The 16,850-nt window shown below is 38.3% G+C and overlaps 1 protein-coding gene across 10 annotated transcripts in view; it reads left to right on the forward strand.

Moving 5' to 3' along the window:
- RNF19A (ring finger protein 19A, RBR E3 ubiquitin protein ligase) overlaps positions 1-16,850 on the forward strand; it is a 53,338-nt gene that overhangs the window by 24,922 nt on the left and 11,566 nt on the right. For 8 of the 10 annotated variants that reach the window (XM_081014011.1, XM_081014010.1, XM_081014007.1 and 5 more), the window contains 8 exons: positions 2,022-2,230; positions 7,799-7,943; positions 8,958-9,120; positions 9,531-9,645; positions 10,369-10,530; positions 11,043-11,256; positions 12,032-12,175; positions 13,647-15,821. In XM_081014011.1, coding sequence (XP_080870137.1) covers positions 2,022-2,230; positions 7,799-7,943; positions 8,958-9,120; positions 9,531-9,645; positions 10,369-10,530; positions 11,043-11,256; positions 12,032-12,175; positions 13,647-14,337 — 1,843 coding nt within the window. In that variant the 3' untranslated portion in view covers positions 14,338-15,821. Of the gene's footprint in view, positions 1-2,021; positions 2,231-7,798; positions 7,944-8,957; positions 9,121-9,530; positions 9,646-10,368; positions 10,531-11,042; positions 11,257-12,031; positions 12,176-13,646; positions 15,822-16,850 lie in introns of those variants that run through there. The other 2 variants (XR_013988744.1, XM_081014015.1) reach the window with 1 other exon arrangement.

The raw sequence follows: 16,850 nt of genomic DNA on the forward strand, positions 1-16,850 counted from the left end.
GACTAGAGAAAACAAAGTTACAACAATCCCCCTAGAGGAGTTTTGGGACATTACAAAGATGGTCGTAAATGGAAAAATACCATTGGAATTTTACAGGACTGGTTATCTTCTGGGAAAGCTGCAAAACGGAAATAATATTTTGTCTACAGGGTGTTCAGCTAAAGGAGACAATAGAATTTTCTATTGAAGAAAGGAAGGGACTGAACGCAAGTTTTTGTTCCTGAATAACAATAATCCCTGCAGAGTTACTAAACTTTTGAATTAGAACGTTTCAGCAGCGGAACAAGAGGAAATTGGACTACAACTTGGAAAGAACAATGGGGGGAGTTTTATTAAAGATTTGAAGTTAAATGTTTTAAAAAATAACTATAAAAAGAAAAAGCCAGCAAGGAGTTGGGGGAAATAGGTGATCTATGGATTTTAAGAATTCCAGGCAGATAACATGGTTTGGTGGTCAGGGGGAAATTAAACCGGGGACAGGGGGGGGAGAACTAAAATCCAAAGGCTTGTCAACTTTTTTTTTTCTGAACTGGCTCTTTTTCACCTACTATACTTTTTATTTCTTATTTCTTATATTTCTATTGTGTGGGGTGTCCTTATCTTTAAAAAAAGGGAAATTGTGGAATGAAAATGGGGTGGGCCCTGGGGAGAGAACTTTTGTCTTTTATTAAGGGTATTGATGAGGAGTGTATAAATTTTAAATTCGAATAATGGTCTAAACAAATTAAGTTTTAATTAGAACTGAGAGCTTGTGGAGCCAACAATATGAAAGGGGAATATGGTAGGGGTGGGGGAAGGGGGGAGTCCCGGAAAGTGGATGTATGAAAATAAGGCTTTGAATGTACTTTAATCTTTACTTTCTGTATTTTTGAAAATCTTAATAAATATCATTTAAAAAAACAAAAACAAACCTCTTGTGTATTATAAGACACTGTTAACTCTCCAGTGCTCACTGATTTTCTGTCACAAATGCACTATGTCTGTTTGATACAATGTGTCCACTTCTCTCTGGTAATTGTTGGGTTGGAATATGAAAATTAAGATTACCATCAACTTTGTGTTCTCAGAAATATTATTTGAATCTAAGCTTGTTTTCAGCTGGACCTGGGCCCCTGGGATTTTGCAGATTGTGAAATTCAGAGCAAACCTTGGGCTTCCACATTCCTCCCAGTGCTTCCACACCATGGAGGGAACGTGAACCAGGAGATAACATTTTGAATGCAGGGCCAGAGACTGCATTTTAGTGGGATCTTCTATTCTAGTCATTGGCTGCCACTGTGATGATGAGGAAGCCTGAGATGGTCCTTATTATATTAATCGTATTTTATATAGTAGACAACTCACAGGATTGGAAGTAGTTTTTTAAAAAGTTATATTAGTTCATGCTACACAACATTGACCTTTTTGTTGCTTTTGAGGATAGTAGTTCCCTATAGTTTGGCTTTAAGAGGTTTTGAGAATAACTAATTTTATTCTCACAACTCAGGTTACTATATAAAATGGCTGCAAGCAACTGGTGGGTACTCCTTTTTGCCTTGTTTTGATGAGGTGGTTTGGGGAATTTAAGATTAGACCTATTGATTACTTATTTGTCATTTGTAGTCTACTGTGGGCTTCACTGAAAACAAGCAACTGCAATCACATAGTCTATTTGGGCTAACTCTTAACCACTAAAACGTGTGCAACTTTGAAAGACCTTAAAAAATAACACAATTATTATAGATGGCTTGAGGTTAGCACCAAGCATTTAGAAATGTGGGAATCTGGAATGTACCATTCTCATTGTTAAACTTGGGACTTAGATCAAAGAGTACATGCTACACAGACTGTGAAATACAAGGACTTAGATTGTTAGGTTCAGATCTTCAGAGTTTTGTTAGCTAGATCACAATGACAATGGAGTTTTGTTTTCAGAATAAGGGATATTTCTTAATTTATCCCTGAAAGTCAGCTTTTCTGCTTGCCACTGTGCAGTACTGAGAATAACAATCTTCCTCCTACTTATTCTTGAACATTTTAAGGTATGCTGTAATCGCTTTTGGCTGTGCAAGCTGTCCTAAACTTACATGTGGACGTGAAGGCTGTGGAACTGAATTTTGCTATCATTGTAAACAAATTTGGCATCCCAACCAGACTTGTGATGCTGCTCGCCAGGAGAGAGCCCAGAGTCTACGCTTGCGAACAATTCGTTCTTCGTCCATTAGCTACAGCCAGGAGTCTGGAGCAGCAGGTATTTATTACCTGAAATACTAGGTGTCTTTTAAACATTTTAAACTATCAGATAACTGTTTTGTTCACTGATTATTGATGTTTATTAAGAAAGGAGAGCTGAGTCCAGTAGCCCTTATTTTAACATTATGTAAATGGTGCAAACTTTCATAAACAGATGATCCAGAAGTCGACTGATAATGGTTGACTTAATAGAGGTTAACCAATATCATTGTTGTTGTTGTTATTATTATTTATTAAATTTCTTTACCATACTTCATCCAAGGATCACAATGCAGTGAAAGTAGACATTTTCATGATTGTCTTGGTTTGAGATTCCATTCATGAATTATTTTGTTTTTATGATTACTTTTGGGGAGACCTTCAAAATATAAGCAATGATTTAACTAGAAAGTGAAAGACAGAGCTTACTATACTAGATTTTTTTTTATTTTAAAAAACTTCCCTTGTGCTTATACTTCTGCAGCTGATAACCATGCCTATCCACCTGTTTTAAAGGCAAAAGATTTATACAATATGAAGAGAAAACAGGCTATCTGTTGACTTACCTATGATAAGCTCCTTGGTAACCTGTGCAAGAGGACTGATTGCATATAATGCCTTGCTTTGTCAGTGAACTTATTTCACACTGGACAGCCAGAAACCTCATCAGAATCTTGGGCAAGGGGGAAGGAGTTGGCATCGCTTTAGAGCATAATTACTGACTTGATTTAGAGTGAAAAACTTCACTGTACTCTCTGTTGGATTTTTATTTGGATATGGATAGTCAGAACATCTGACCCAGGTGCTTCTTTGTTATACTGAGTCACAGATGTTGACTTAGAGCAGGGGTTGCTAACCTTTTGGGACCAGTAGACATGGGCATAGCGGGGGGGCGGGGCAGGGAGGGACAACTGCCCCCCCCCATAAATAAAAATACATAGCTAACAGGTTCTGCCACCCTAACAAAAGGCCTACCCTCCTAAGAAAAATCCTGGCTACACCCATGCCAGTGAACATGTTTTGCCACAAAATGGCTGCCATAGGAACATGGTATAACACAAAATAAGAGAACATGGTCAGCCTCCTCAACCTCATGTTTATCATGGGAAGATCTGTGTCCTGCTGGTCTTGATTGTGGAGATGCAACTGTTAAAGGCACAAAACCCCCATTTCCCCCAGTGTCAGTTCCTAAACCAAAGCCAAGGCTGCTATTTTGTACCCACTTACCTGGGAGTAAGTCCCATTAAGCACAGAGACTACTTCTGTTTTTTTTTTAAAGCAATTTATTAAATTTTACAATAAAAATAGACATAATAAACCATGTAACATCGATCTTAACATATTTTCACATTTTCTTTGGACTTCCTCACACCTCCCGCTCCCATTTTCATCGTTAAAACATTTTGTCAGCAATTTATCATCTTGTTTAAATTCTTATATCCCTTCTATATTTCATAATCATATAATTCTCAAAAGGAGCTAATTTTTCACAGTCTTACTTATTTTCTTAAAAAAGCTTCTAAATTTAGTGGTGCTCAGTTGTTTTAGTCTAGCATCTTATTTAGCATTCACTCAAATTACAATACTTTTGTAAATAGTTCTTAAATTTCTTCCAGTCCTCCTCAATCCTCTCTTCTCCCAGGTCACGGATTCTGCCGGTCATTTCAGCCAGTTCCATGTAGTCTATCAGTTGTATCTGCCATTCTTCCAGTGTGGGTAGATCTTGGGTTTTCCAATGTTTTGCAAGAAGTATCCTTGCTGCTGTTGTTGCATACATAAAGAATGTCTGGTCCTTCTTTGCCACCCCTTGGCCGACAATACCCAAAAGGAAAGCCTCTGGTTTCTTAGTGAAGGTATATTTAAATACCTTTTTCAGTTCATTATAGATCATTTCCCAGAACGCCTTCACTTTAGGGCAAGTCCACCAGAGGTGGAAGAACGTTCCCTCGCACTCTTTGCATTTCCAACACTTATTATCAGACAGGTGGTAAATTTTAGCAAGTTTGACTGGGGTCATGTACCATCTATAAATCATTTTCATTACATTTTCTTTCAGGGCGTTACATGCAGTAAATTTCAGTCCATTATTCCACAACCTCTCCCAGTCCTCAAACATGATATTATGCCCAATGTCCTGTGCCCACCTTATCATAGCCGATTTAACCGTTTCGTCTTGTGTATTCCATTTCAACAGCAAGTTATACATCCTTGAAAGTACCTTAATCTTTGGTTCTAACAATTCTGTTTCTAGTTTCGATTTCTCCACCTGGAACCCTAATTTCTTATCATTTTTAAAAACTTCTTTGATCTGAGCGTAATGTAACCAGTCTCGCACTTTGTCTTTCATTTTCTCTAAACTCTGCAATTTCCATTTGTCTCCATCCTTTTCTAATATTTCCCAATATTTTGGCCATTTAGCCTCCATATTGGGTCTTTTTCGGGCCTTGGCTTCCAAAGGTGAAAGCCACCTTGGTGTTTTATTTTCCAGCAAGTCTTTATATTTTGACCAGACATTAAACAATGATTTTCTGACAATATGGTTCTTAAAGGCCTTATTTGCTTTAACCTTGTCATACCATAAATATGCATGCCATCCAAAGGTATTGTTAAACCCCTCCAAATCCAGCACATCAGTGTCTTCAAGAAGTAGCCAGTCTTTTAGCCAGCAGAACGCTGCGGCTTCGTAATACAACTTTAAGTCTGGCAGGGCAAAGCCCCCTCTTTGTTTTGCATCGGTTAATATCTTAAACTTAATTCTGGGCTTTTTGCCCTGCCAGACAAACTTGGAAATGTCTCTCTGCCACTTCTGAAAGCACTCCGTTTTGTCCAAAACCTGAAGTGTTTGAAATAAAAACAGCATCCTTGGCAATACATTCATCTTAATAGCAGCAATTCGGCCTAACAAAGAAAGTTTCAATTTTGTCCAACTATCTAGGTCTCTCTTAATTTCTGTCCAACATTTTTCATAGTTGTCCTTAAATAGACCTAGATTTTTTGCTGTTATGTTTACCCCTAGGTATTTCACTTTTTTCACCACATTAAGTTCCATCTCATTCTGAAACCGTTCTGACTCTGTATTAGTCAAGTTTTTCCCCAAAACCTTAGTTTTCTGTTTATTTAATTTAAATCCAGCCACCCGACCAAAGTCATTAATCAGTTGTAATACTCTTTTCGTACTGGGCTCTGGCTTCTGCAAGGTCAAAACCAGGTCATCTGCAAAAGCTTTTAATTTATATTGTTTCTGACCGACCTGAATTCCTTCCACCAACTGATCCCTTCTAATCATGTTCAATAGCACTTCCAGAACCGAAATAAATAACAAAGGGGAAATAGGGCAACCTTGTCGTGTCCCTTTTTCAATTTTAAACTCTTCCGTAACCACATTATTAACTATCAGTTTAGCTTTCTGTTCTGAATATATCGCCTCAATCCCATTTTCAAAACCCCGTCCCACTCCCATCTCTTTTAAATTTCCCATCATAAATTTCCAGGAGATATTGTCAAAGGCCTTCTCCGCATCTATAAAAATTAAAACTGCTTTTGTATTTATATCTGTTTGCAGAAGTTCCAAAATGTCAATAATGTTCCTTGTATTAGCAAACAGATGTCTTCCTGGGAGAAAGCCAGCCTGGTCCTTATGAATTACTTCATTTAAAACTTTTTTAAATCTATTTGCCAAAATGTCTGCAAATATTTTGTAATCCACATTTAAGAGAGAGATGGGACGGTAGTTCTTAAGTTGTGTCTTTTCAGCTTCCGACTTTGGTATTAATGTGATAAATGCTTCCTTCCACGACTCCGGTGCCCTCCTCCCCTCCATAATTTCATTGCTGACCTCCATCAAAGGTTGTATCAAATAGTCTTTCAATGTCTTATAGTACTTGGAGGTCAGCCCATCTGGTCCTGGAGATTTGCCAAGTTGCATGTTCTGGATAGCTTGTTCGATCTCCTGTCGTGTTATTTTAGAATTCAGGATTGTCCTATTTTCTTGTGACAATTTAGATAATCCGTTTTTTGCCAAAAATTGTTTAATCTCAACATCATCTTGCGGCCCTTGGGTGTATAATTTTTTGAAGTATCTCTGGAAACACTTTCTAATGTCCACCGGATTCTGGATGTTTTTTCCATCAACCTCTAAGTTTGTAACAGTGTTTAATCTTTGTCTTCTCTTCAACTGCCAAGCTAGCAGTTTTCCACATTTATTCGCCGACTCAAACGTTTTTTGTTTCATTAATTTAACCTTCCATTCAATTTCCTGATTTATCAGCTTAGAATATTGTGTTTGATAAAGTTTAATTTCTCTCAGAGTTGGCTGTGACTTCGGATTCACTCTTAATTTCTTCTCTAATTCTTTTATTTTATCCAAAATCTTATCTTTTTTCTCATTATGTGTTCTTTTCTTCACTGCATTCTGTTGTATCAAGAATCCCCTCATTACAGCTTTGCTTGCGTCCCAGATTATTCTTTTTTCCACCATATTATTCATGTTTATCTCAAAATAGTCCTTCAAAACTTTTTGGGCCTTCTTGGTAATTTCCTGATCTCTAAACAAATTGTCATTCATCTTCCATCTAAAGGATCCAGTTGGTAATAGTGTCATATCCATCTTTACTGCATTGTGGTCAGAGCAGGTCTTTGGGCAGATTTCCACTTTTCTAACCTTAGGTGCCAGGCCTCTAGAAATCCATATTTGGTCGATTCTTGTCCAGGTCAGTTGGGCTTCAGAAAAGAATGTTCCCTCTCTTCCTAGTGGGTTCTTTGTCCTCCAAATGTCAATCAAGTCCATATTGTCAGTCATTTCAAAAAAGGTTTTAGGTAGTCTGCCGTCTTTTGTAACATTTTGACTTTGTGACTTGTCCATGTTAGTTGATACGACCCCATTCATATCTCCCATCACAGAGACTACTTCTGAAGGAGGTATGGGTATTGTTGAACTGTAAGTTAAGTATACATTGAATTCTTAATGAGTGCCTGGAGTTCTCCTACACTGCAAGAGACACGCCTAAGCCACTTTCCCAAGTGTTCATGTTTTGCATTTGCCATATGGAAAAGGGATTATTTAGCTTCCACCCACGCTTACTGTGTAGTAGTAGTTGCAGAAAATAACTTCTAGAGAGTACCTGATCGCAAATGAACTATCCATAGGATATATGTGCCCTGGTTGCCATGGGGAAAAGGGGCAAACTATGGAGATTCCAAGGACTACTTGAAATAAGACAGATGCAGGAATAATTCACTAAAAGGGAGAAGAAAACAGAAGTTCTTTAGGATCCCAGGTGTCCAAACAGCGCTGACTTTCCTTGCTGACTGCGAACGACAGGCTGAAGCAACCGAGCTAGCTCATTGCACAAAAATTGCGTAAAGCGTACCTGCATGTACCTGTTATTATTTATGAATTTTGTATACATCCACAGATCTCCCGGTTCTCCAGTTAAATTTTTCTCCCTTTACGTTAATTCTTTATTAAGTTAGGCTGAACTTGGAATTGGTTGCAACCAGTTAAAATTTACAAACATTTCCAGACATGATTTTCAGTGTTGGTTGTTCTCATAAGCAGCATGGGTTCATTGGGTTTCTTTTTAAACAGCTGATGACATAAAGCCATGCCCGCGCTGTGCTGCTTATATAATAAAGATGAATGATGGAAGCTGCAATCATATGACATGTGCGGTCTGTGGATGTGAATTCTGTTGGCTATGCATGAAGGAGATTTCAGACTTGCATTATTTAAGGTATGTATTGAAAGAGTTCATGTACCTCACTTCATGTTGTACCCCACTAATTAACAGCAGGCTAGGCTATAAATCCTTTAAAAGGAATGAATGGAAGGAAGGAAGGAAGGAAGGAAGGAACAAGTGACATTTGTTTTGATCATGCACATTTGATGTAGTCTTTAGTTTGAGGTGGAATTCTATTTTCATTCCTGGTTAGATTTTATATATATATAAAACTGGTTTGAGAGGGAGTTTACTGACATTAGATAAGGTAGGACTTTCCATTGCATGGGTGTCAACTACAGGAAGTGCCCTGCTTTCTATAGCTTGGTGCACACTGAAGCTCTCTTCAGAATATGATAAAGTGACGGGGAAACCCCAGGACTTACTGTGGGAGATTGGACTTCCTGCAGTAAATTTCACCAGGAAAGATAGAAATGGAGTCAAATCTATCACAACAATCCCCGCTTCCCATCATATGTCCTACATGCTTGGAGAAGCCTTTTGCAAAGAGGACATTCTGTTTGTTATTGTGTCTAGCTGTGTTCAGAACAAGTGGGACAGCTGCTGCCATAACACTTCATCAACAGGCCTTAGAGCTTTTGTCTAAGTAAAACACACAATTCCTAGAGAAAGACAAAACTTGTCAGATGTTTCAGTTAAATTTGAGGAAGGTAAATTTTCCCCATTCATAGTAAAGAGGTTCATTTAAAATGTAGGTGGAGAAACTTTGTTCCAAATCCTGAGTTGCACATTTTAGCATCAGCCCTGGGAAGAGCCATGATCTGATGGAACCAAAAAGAAAATGCACTGGATATAAATGTTGTACTGCTGGTTTGGTACTATATTAGTTTCAGATTACTCTCTCCACAAGCTGAAACGTTACATTACGTTAGCACTTTTAGCAGGATTGCAGATTCAAGCATTCTTGCTCTCTCTGTTAGAGAATGTTATTATAAAACTGATGGTTAGTTAAGACTATTCACTGTGAGTCATAAGTTTGCCTTACTTATGGAAAATTTCTTCAAATAGTCCATCAGGTTGTACATTCTGGGGGAAAAAACCATGGAGTCGGAAGAAGAAAATACTGTGGCAACTAGGGACGCTTGTGGGGGCACCTGTGGGAATCGCCTTAATAGCAGGCATTGCTATCCCAGCTATGATTATTGGAATACCTGTATATGTGGGACGTAAGGTAAGGTGACTGTGTGTTTAGAGTCTTCAATTACAAAGGACTTGGATACTTTTGTACACATGTTTAAGGCTTGTTCACACAGCAACATGCTGTACTTTAAGATATTGTAGTAATATATATATAAAGAGAGAGAGAGACTGCCTTTAATCAACTTACATAAAGAAATGTACCTAGAACTAGGAAAAAAGTATAATTTTTTAAAAAACACACTTAAAAAAAAGTATAATGCAGCAGCATAGAATTAAATAAGCTAGTAATATTTGCAAACAGTTTCTGTCTATAAATCTATGGCATTAAGACGCTTCATTTAAGAAAAGGCAGCTCAAAATAATATATATATATATATTTGCAGGAAATACTTCTCAGTTTTGTGATGTGCAATGCATTCTAAAATGCTCTTTTTCTTAAAGATTCACAATCGCTATGAAGGTAAAGACATTTCAAAGCACAAGAGGAACTTGGCCATTGCAGGTGGCGTAACCTTGTCCGTAATTGTTTCACCGGTTGTAGCTGCAGTAACTGTTGGTAAGTAAAGGTGCAGGTAAAAATCAGGAAAATCCTTTCAGAATTAGTTATTTGTACTGATTTATAAAACACTTTGTTTACACTTTGCTGTAAAGGTGGGGCACAAAGAATTGATATTATTGATGCTGCTAGCCATTCATTTTACAGCTCTGAACCCTATTTTCAAAAATGTATTACTAGCTTATAAAAGTATGTGGAGCTGAAACAATCCCTGTGCCTAAGCATTCTTCCCAATTATTGTAGGTTTGGTAAGATTCTCTCTGAAAACCAGGGCCTCAGTACAAGATACCTGTGTGTGTTCAGATATGTATGTGAGCCCTGGGGTCAAGCCCCATCAATTCCAAGGGAAGAACCATACCCAGTGGTACAAAACAGTGTACATACAGACCTGATTCATCAGTTGAAATGAATGGAAGAGGCATTAGAAGCAGAGGATCTCCGTGTCACATAGAAACTCCTGGCATCAGGAGGTGTTTATAGGATTGAGGGGGGGTGTCTTTTTCATTTATAGTAGTAATTCAGCTTTTATTTCTTTGCCACTTTTTGTGATAACCTATTAAATTGTATAATAAGGGGATATTTGGTGATCTCTCTCGTGTGTGTGTGTGTGTGTGTGTGTGAGAGAGAGAGAGAGAGAGAGAGAGACAGACAGACAGACAGATAGAGATATCACACAACATGACAACTTTGTACTGATTATAGTGTTCTACATTTTCATTGCAGGAATTGGTGTCCCGATTATGTTGGCATATGTGTATGGAGTAGTTCCTATCTCTCTCTGCCGAAGCGGAGGTTGCGGTGTATCGGCTGGCAATGGAAAGGGTGTCAGAATAGAATTTGATGATGAAAATGATATAACTGTTGGTGGAACAAATGCAGCAGTAGGTAAGGGAAGTCTGTTCCAGTCTCTTCTCAATGTCTTCAGTTGATGGCTGGAGTTGATAGATGATATACATGCTCTCTTCTTTCAGACATTGTAGCTGTATCGGTCTAGGACCAGCACTAACCCAGATTCTTGGGACACATGGAAAAGCATAGCAGCAACCCTAGTAGTCACTTCCAGCTTTTCCAAGAGCAGTGTCTTTCTCTACATTGAAGGACTTTCAGTGAAATGCTTTTCCTATTAATTTTAAGTACCACCCTTTTCATATTTAGATCTTCTTCTTTGGCAATCACTCGTACCCGAGTAAGATTGTCTTCCATAAACAAAGTTTTAACAATGAGTCCGTAAGAGACTGTGGAGGCCAATTCTGGATCCACACGTCCTTCCACAGTGGGGACACTGGTTTCCGGGCAGGAGTTGATCACGGTGTGGATTTGCCAACCATGCTTTCCTCTTAGCACGTTTCTCCCTTGCGTCCTGAGTTAGTGTCTTTACCTTTACCTTTAATATTTAGATACCACATCAGTAGCAGAGGCACGTAATAACCCCAGCATAGGGGAAGAAAGTGTTGGAGGATTGACTGGAAGCCTGAGTGCAAGTGGTAGCCATATGGACAGAATGGGAGCAATTCGAGACAATCTGAGCGAAACTGCCAGCACTATGGCCCTGGCTGGAGCTAGTATAACAGGGAGTCTGTCGGGAAGTGCAATGGTCAACTGCTTTAACAGGTAAGATAATTTGTGTCCAAAGTTCAGCTTTTGTAAACAAACTACAGTTAGCTCTGAGAGGATGAACTTTTCATGTTGTACATTCTGATGTGATACTTTTTTATTTTGATCTTATAGAGTCTCAAAACAGTTACTTTGTTTACATGGATTAAAGAAGATTTTTGATCCCTGATTACTCAATTGCAGTTAAAGGAAGGGAAGGAAGTTTAGGTGCTACAAATTACATAGGCCACTTTGAAAGTTTCTGGCAACAGAATTTAGTGCAGTGTGTTTGGTGTGTCAAAACTGTTGCTAAAAGGGAGCGCTTTGAGAGAAGATTCTTTTTTGAAATGAGTTGGGCTCATAATAAATGATATTTTATGCCCCTCTCTTTTTTTGGCCAAATAGTGCTATTCTTCTGTAGTTGGTTTTCTGTCTCAACTACAGTGAGCAATGTACCAAAATAGCTTAATGAGTTCTACCTTCTACCATGTGTATGGCTTCAGGGGCAACAGGAAAATATTGTCTAAACATGGGCCTTTTGTAGTCTGGGAAGCTTTTGTTCTGACAGTAGCCAACTAGATAATAGAATCATAGTATCGTAGAGTTGGAAAGGACCATGAGGTTCATATCGTCCAACCCATTGTGGGGCTCAAACCCACGACCCTAGGACCCTGAGTCTCATACTCTAGCCACATGCCTGTGAGTAGCTTGCAAGCAGAAGCTTCTAAAAGACTCCCAAGTGATATGAAAGCTGAAAGATAATAACAGAACTAAAATTGAATTTCTCCCCAAGGTTGGAAGTTCAAGCAGACGTGCAGAAGGAAAGGTGCAGTTTGAGTGGAGAGTCGGGCACCGTTAGTTTAGGAACAGTTAGTGACAATGCCAGCACCAAAGCGATGGCTGGATCCATTTTAAATTCATATATCCCATTGGACAGGTAAGAATTAAGTAGTGGAAATGTGAATAGAAATGCAGCTTATTCAGCTCTGTTAATTGAACGATGTCGTATTCAATACGCATACCTTGTAGTAGTCTGCAAAAGCAGCATTAATGAATTCCCCTTCTTTGAAATTTCTGGTATGATTGTTGTTGGATGTAACAATATTTTTTATCTATTTATTATCAAATTTCTTCCCCACTCTTCTGAAGTTCATTCCTTCAGAGCCAGGGAGGTGGTGGGATTTTTAGTTTCTTCTTGGTTTGAGCTGCTATTACTCAAATATAATTTTCTTGACCTGCAGATACAAAACCTTGTTAAATTCATTTTTTAAAAAAGCTTTGGATCTCTGCTTTTATGAAGTAACTTTGTCAATCAGATTTCTTGCTAGAACTATCCAAAATCTTCTTTGTCCACTTAGTACATCTGTTTTGCCTTGAAATAAAAGCTCTTGGCAGAATTTTTTTCCTGGCTTGGTTTTAAAAATGATATTTGCACATTTCTTTTTTATTGACAAACTGGTGTGAGATGTCTTTATATCTCCCCACCTCCCACAGTTTGCAAAGCTTGGTAAAGGTAGATCCAGCTTGGCTTTCCTGTGAATTTCAGACTTATTCCATTCACAGAAAGGACTGAGGTCTTGTAGAGACTTCCTACTGGACAGGAGCAGCGATTTCCACCAATTCTTTCTGCAGGCCCCCCCCCCCCAATGCCTCCGGGTAGTCCTCTGACTCTTAAACTGCTTTTGGCAGGCTGCAGGAGGAAGGAGGAATTGCTGAAAATTACCTCTCACCCTTTTCCATTTGGCATGTGTGGATCCAACCCTGTATGGTTTTTTTTCTGGATATCTTTTTAAATGGTTGATGGGCTTCTGGAATGTATGCTTGTGGATCCGTGGCACATTAAAGTTAGGAAGAAGTTCTCATAATGTGTTTTTAGATATGTGTACTAAAAACAGTGACAATTCCTATGACATTTCAAGGACTAAAATGGATTGTGACAAGAACTTCCAAGGCAAAACCCTACTGCAACTGATCCATGAAGTCAACAGTGAAGATAATGGATTATGTGCATAGGTCCAGTGAGAAATCCGATATGTTAATTATTTTCTTAAAGCAGAGTTTCAACACATAAATCAGTTGCAGTTCACAAGACTTTATATCGGCAGTTCTAAAAAAAAAAAAAGAAACTAAACTTATATTTGAATAATAGTGGCTCATTTTTCCGTAAAGGGATGGGTAGAGATAAATAGAGTGAATGTTTCAGCACCTGAAATAGTTGCGTTTGTATTGTATTACATCATTTTATTAAAGGCAATATTAGCAGAATGAGTCACCAGGCTTTTAGTGCCACTTTTTCCTAAAGCTATACTGCATTGTGTTAAAATGCTTTTAAATTGCATTTTTCCATTTTTAATTTCACAAATTGATTTTTTTTTTTAATGAATACTTCTCTCTTCTCCCCCTTCTAGAGATAGCAGCAGTATGGAGGTACAAGTAGACATTGAATCAAAGCCCACAAAATTCAGACACAACAGTGGCAGCAGTAGTGTTGACGATGGTAGTTCTGCAGGTCAAAGTAACGCTGGTTGTTCGTCAGCCTGCTTGTCAGAAAACAAATCTAGTGCCACCAAGTGGTCCAAAGATGCATCGGCAGGGAAAAAATGCAAAGGTAAACTAAGAAAAAAGAGTAGCATGAAGATAAATGAGACCAGAGAGGACATGGATGCTCAGTTATTAGAGCAACAAAGCACAAACTCCAGTGAATTTGACTCTCCCTCTCTCAGTGACAGTATCCCATCTGTAGCTGATTCCCACTCAAGTCATTTTTCTGAGTTTAGTTGCTCTGATATGGAGAGCATGAAAACCTCATGTAGCCATGGTTCCAGCGATTATCATACCCGGTTTACCACAGTTAACATTCTCCCAGAGGTAGAAAATGACCGTTTAGAAAACTCTCCACACCAAAGTGGCAATTCGTTGCTGATTCCAGCTGCTCCAAACTCAGAGGCTCCACAGCTGAGTTACATTGCTGAAGAATGTGTTTATAATGGGACTTCAAGTGTTGCAGATATGGGTACTGGTGAAACACTGAAAGAAGCAAACAACAACCATTCACAGCACGCTGTGGAGTTAAATGCTGCAATTCAGACTGAGATTTAAACCTGTAAGTGCTGCAGAAATGTATTTACCACTAAAGAGCCCTTTTCTGTTAGGTGGTCAGGTAACTTTCAGCGGCCATCAGAAGCAAAGCTTCAATGCAATTTACATTTTATATATCTCTATTAAGGCAGAATGCTTTGCGTGGAACTGTTGCAGAACTATGTGAAGTGACATGAAGGTGTAAACAAGTGCATTACAACGAAATGAATATGTTGATGTTTTGTATTATTGCCATAACTTTGCTGAAGGTCTGCATTTGGGTAGGGGCAAAAGTTGACTCGTGTCAATTGCGGAAGTGACCACTTGTTAATAGGTATCATGTAAAAACTCAGTAAGTGGTTTCAAGTCCCCAGCAGTAACTTAACTTCAAGCTCTGATGAATAGCACCTAGCAAAAATAAGTTGCATTAACCATACCAAATATTTCAGTGCTGTTAATATTGTCTGGGACAGAATGTAATCTGTTCTAGGCAATGCTGAGACACACAACGTTCCCCGAGCAAGGTTATGGCATTTAATATAACTTTTAAGTATGAAAAACTGGTACTTGATATATGATAGGTAGCAAGGTGACGTCTCCTTATCAAGCAAGTGGGGGTAATTTAATTATATTTGCAACTGACAGCAGAAGGTAAGGTTATGATATGCTGTATAAAAGTTTTTGTAAAATTTAAGATCATTTTAATTTGTAATCCATTATAGTGAAGCTGATATAGTCGCCTTTCACCCAGGGGACTTCAGTTATGCTGTTTAATTCTTGGTGCCTTTGGAAAAGACTGGGGGTTTAAGTGCCTGGTCTGTTGATGCTTTCACTGTACAGTTTTCCAGAATGTTTTCTCTTGCCACCTTTTTGGAAGCTAAAGGAAAACTTCAGAAAATCAACTGACTGTGGTAGATTAATGGGTATCATAATACTGAAGTATTAGCCTACCAAAGACTCACTCAGGCTTTTAGTGGATAACTTTTCTGACATCCCTTTTGCGAGTCACATGCACAGAAATAAAGCACAGTGCAGAGCTTGCACATATACAAAATTTGGGCTTCAGATTTGGCTGGCTTTTGGGGCTTTCCCACATTATCCTCCTTATGGGAAGATATTGAGCTAAACATAAGCTGAAGCTAGCTCAGGCGTCTGCACTGTTAGGTGTTTGCTACACAATCCATAATGATATGTGCCCTCTGCCCCTCCCCCAAAAGAAAAAAAAATGATTATCCTTGGCATAATAGCCTCCAATTTTTGTTCTGTGTTTTTTTGTAAGTATTGCCATTATGGTGCTACTGAAAGTTTGGTTGTATGAGAAGACGGCTGCTGTGAGCTGCAGCCCTCTTCCATGACTTCCCTTCACCAGTTTCTTTAATCGGCTTATAACACTAGTGCCAGATACGTCATTTGGTAACGCTTGTTACAATATTTGTATATTTGCTCTTTTCTTTTGCTCAATGATGTGTGTAAACTGCATACCTGAAATAAATGTCTGAGTACTATTTTGGTTGTCTTCTGTCCATTTGAACAAAGAACCTTTAGCCTGGAGATCAAGCATATACACTATTGGTGTGGGATGAAATAGCTGTTTCAAAGAATGGCCCCCGAAAGTAGTGTGTCTTCCATTTTCACCTCTCCCTTCTCAGCTACTTAATCAAGTTGGGCTGAGGCCATCAGAAATAGTTTATTGTGGTGAATATAGGACAAGAAGCATAGCTCAGCTGTGGAGCACATACATTCCTGGCATGCAGAATGTTCAATCTCTGGCATTTCCAGTTAAAAAGATCTGGTAGCAGGGAATGTGAAGTTGGTCTGTCTGTCAGACCTTGGGGAGCTACTGCCAGCCAGAGTACACAATACGGGCCTACATGGGCAAATAATCTCTCCTGTGACATTTCACAGAAAATATTCAATATGGCATCTTATTTTTATTTCCAGTATTTTTTACTACATTAAAACTGTTTTATGGCAAACAGTGTGTAATATAATTTTGTATGTCTTATCCTACAGATAAATGTAAACTTGGAAACGAAAGTTTGGCATGTTTTGCCATTTTTTAAAAACTTTAATTGGAAGCCTGACCTGAACATTTTATTTAAAGAGTGCTTTATAATTTTGTTTTATTTGTTTTTATAATTGTATATTCAGTTTGTGTAGCACACCGTGGGATCTTATGATGGATGGTTAAGAAGACTTAATAAAAATAATACCGGTAATATGGTAGGAATTTTGTAAAATTCCTTTGCTTCCTAGTCAGATACTGCAAAATGGTCAAAACATCCTTAAAACTGCTTGATGTAGGAGTTCCTAATGGGTAGTTTCACTTCTGATAGCATATGAGTGGAGATGGCATAAGTCAGGTTTGGTATAATGGTATGTATGTGCTCCCAGTTATTTCCTTTGCTGTAGCAACCATATATTTACTGACCAATTATTATGCAGTACCTTATGAAAAATAAAAGACTGAACCATTAGGAACTTTTTTAGTTTTGGAAAAAAATACTAAAAGGGGAGGGGGACACGATAGATGT

This window comes from Podarcis pityusensis (genome assembly GCF_964106645.2).
Source record: "Podarcis pityusensis genome assembly, chromosome: 7".
NCBI classification, from domain to species: domain Eukaryota; kingdom Metazoa; phylum Chordata; class Lepidosauria; order Squamata; family Lacertidae; genus Podarcis; species Podarcis pityusensis.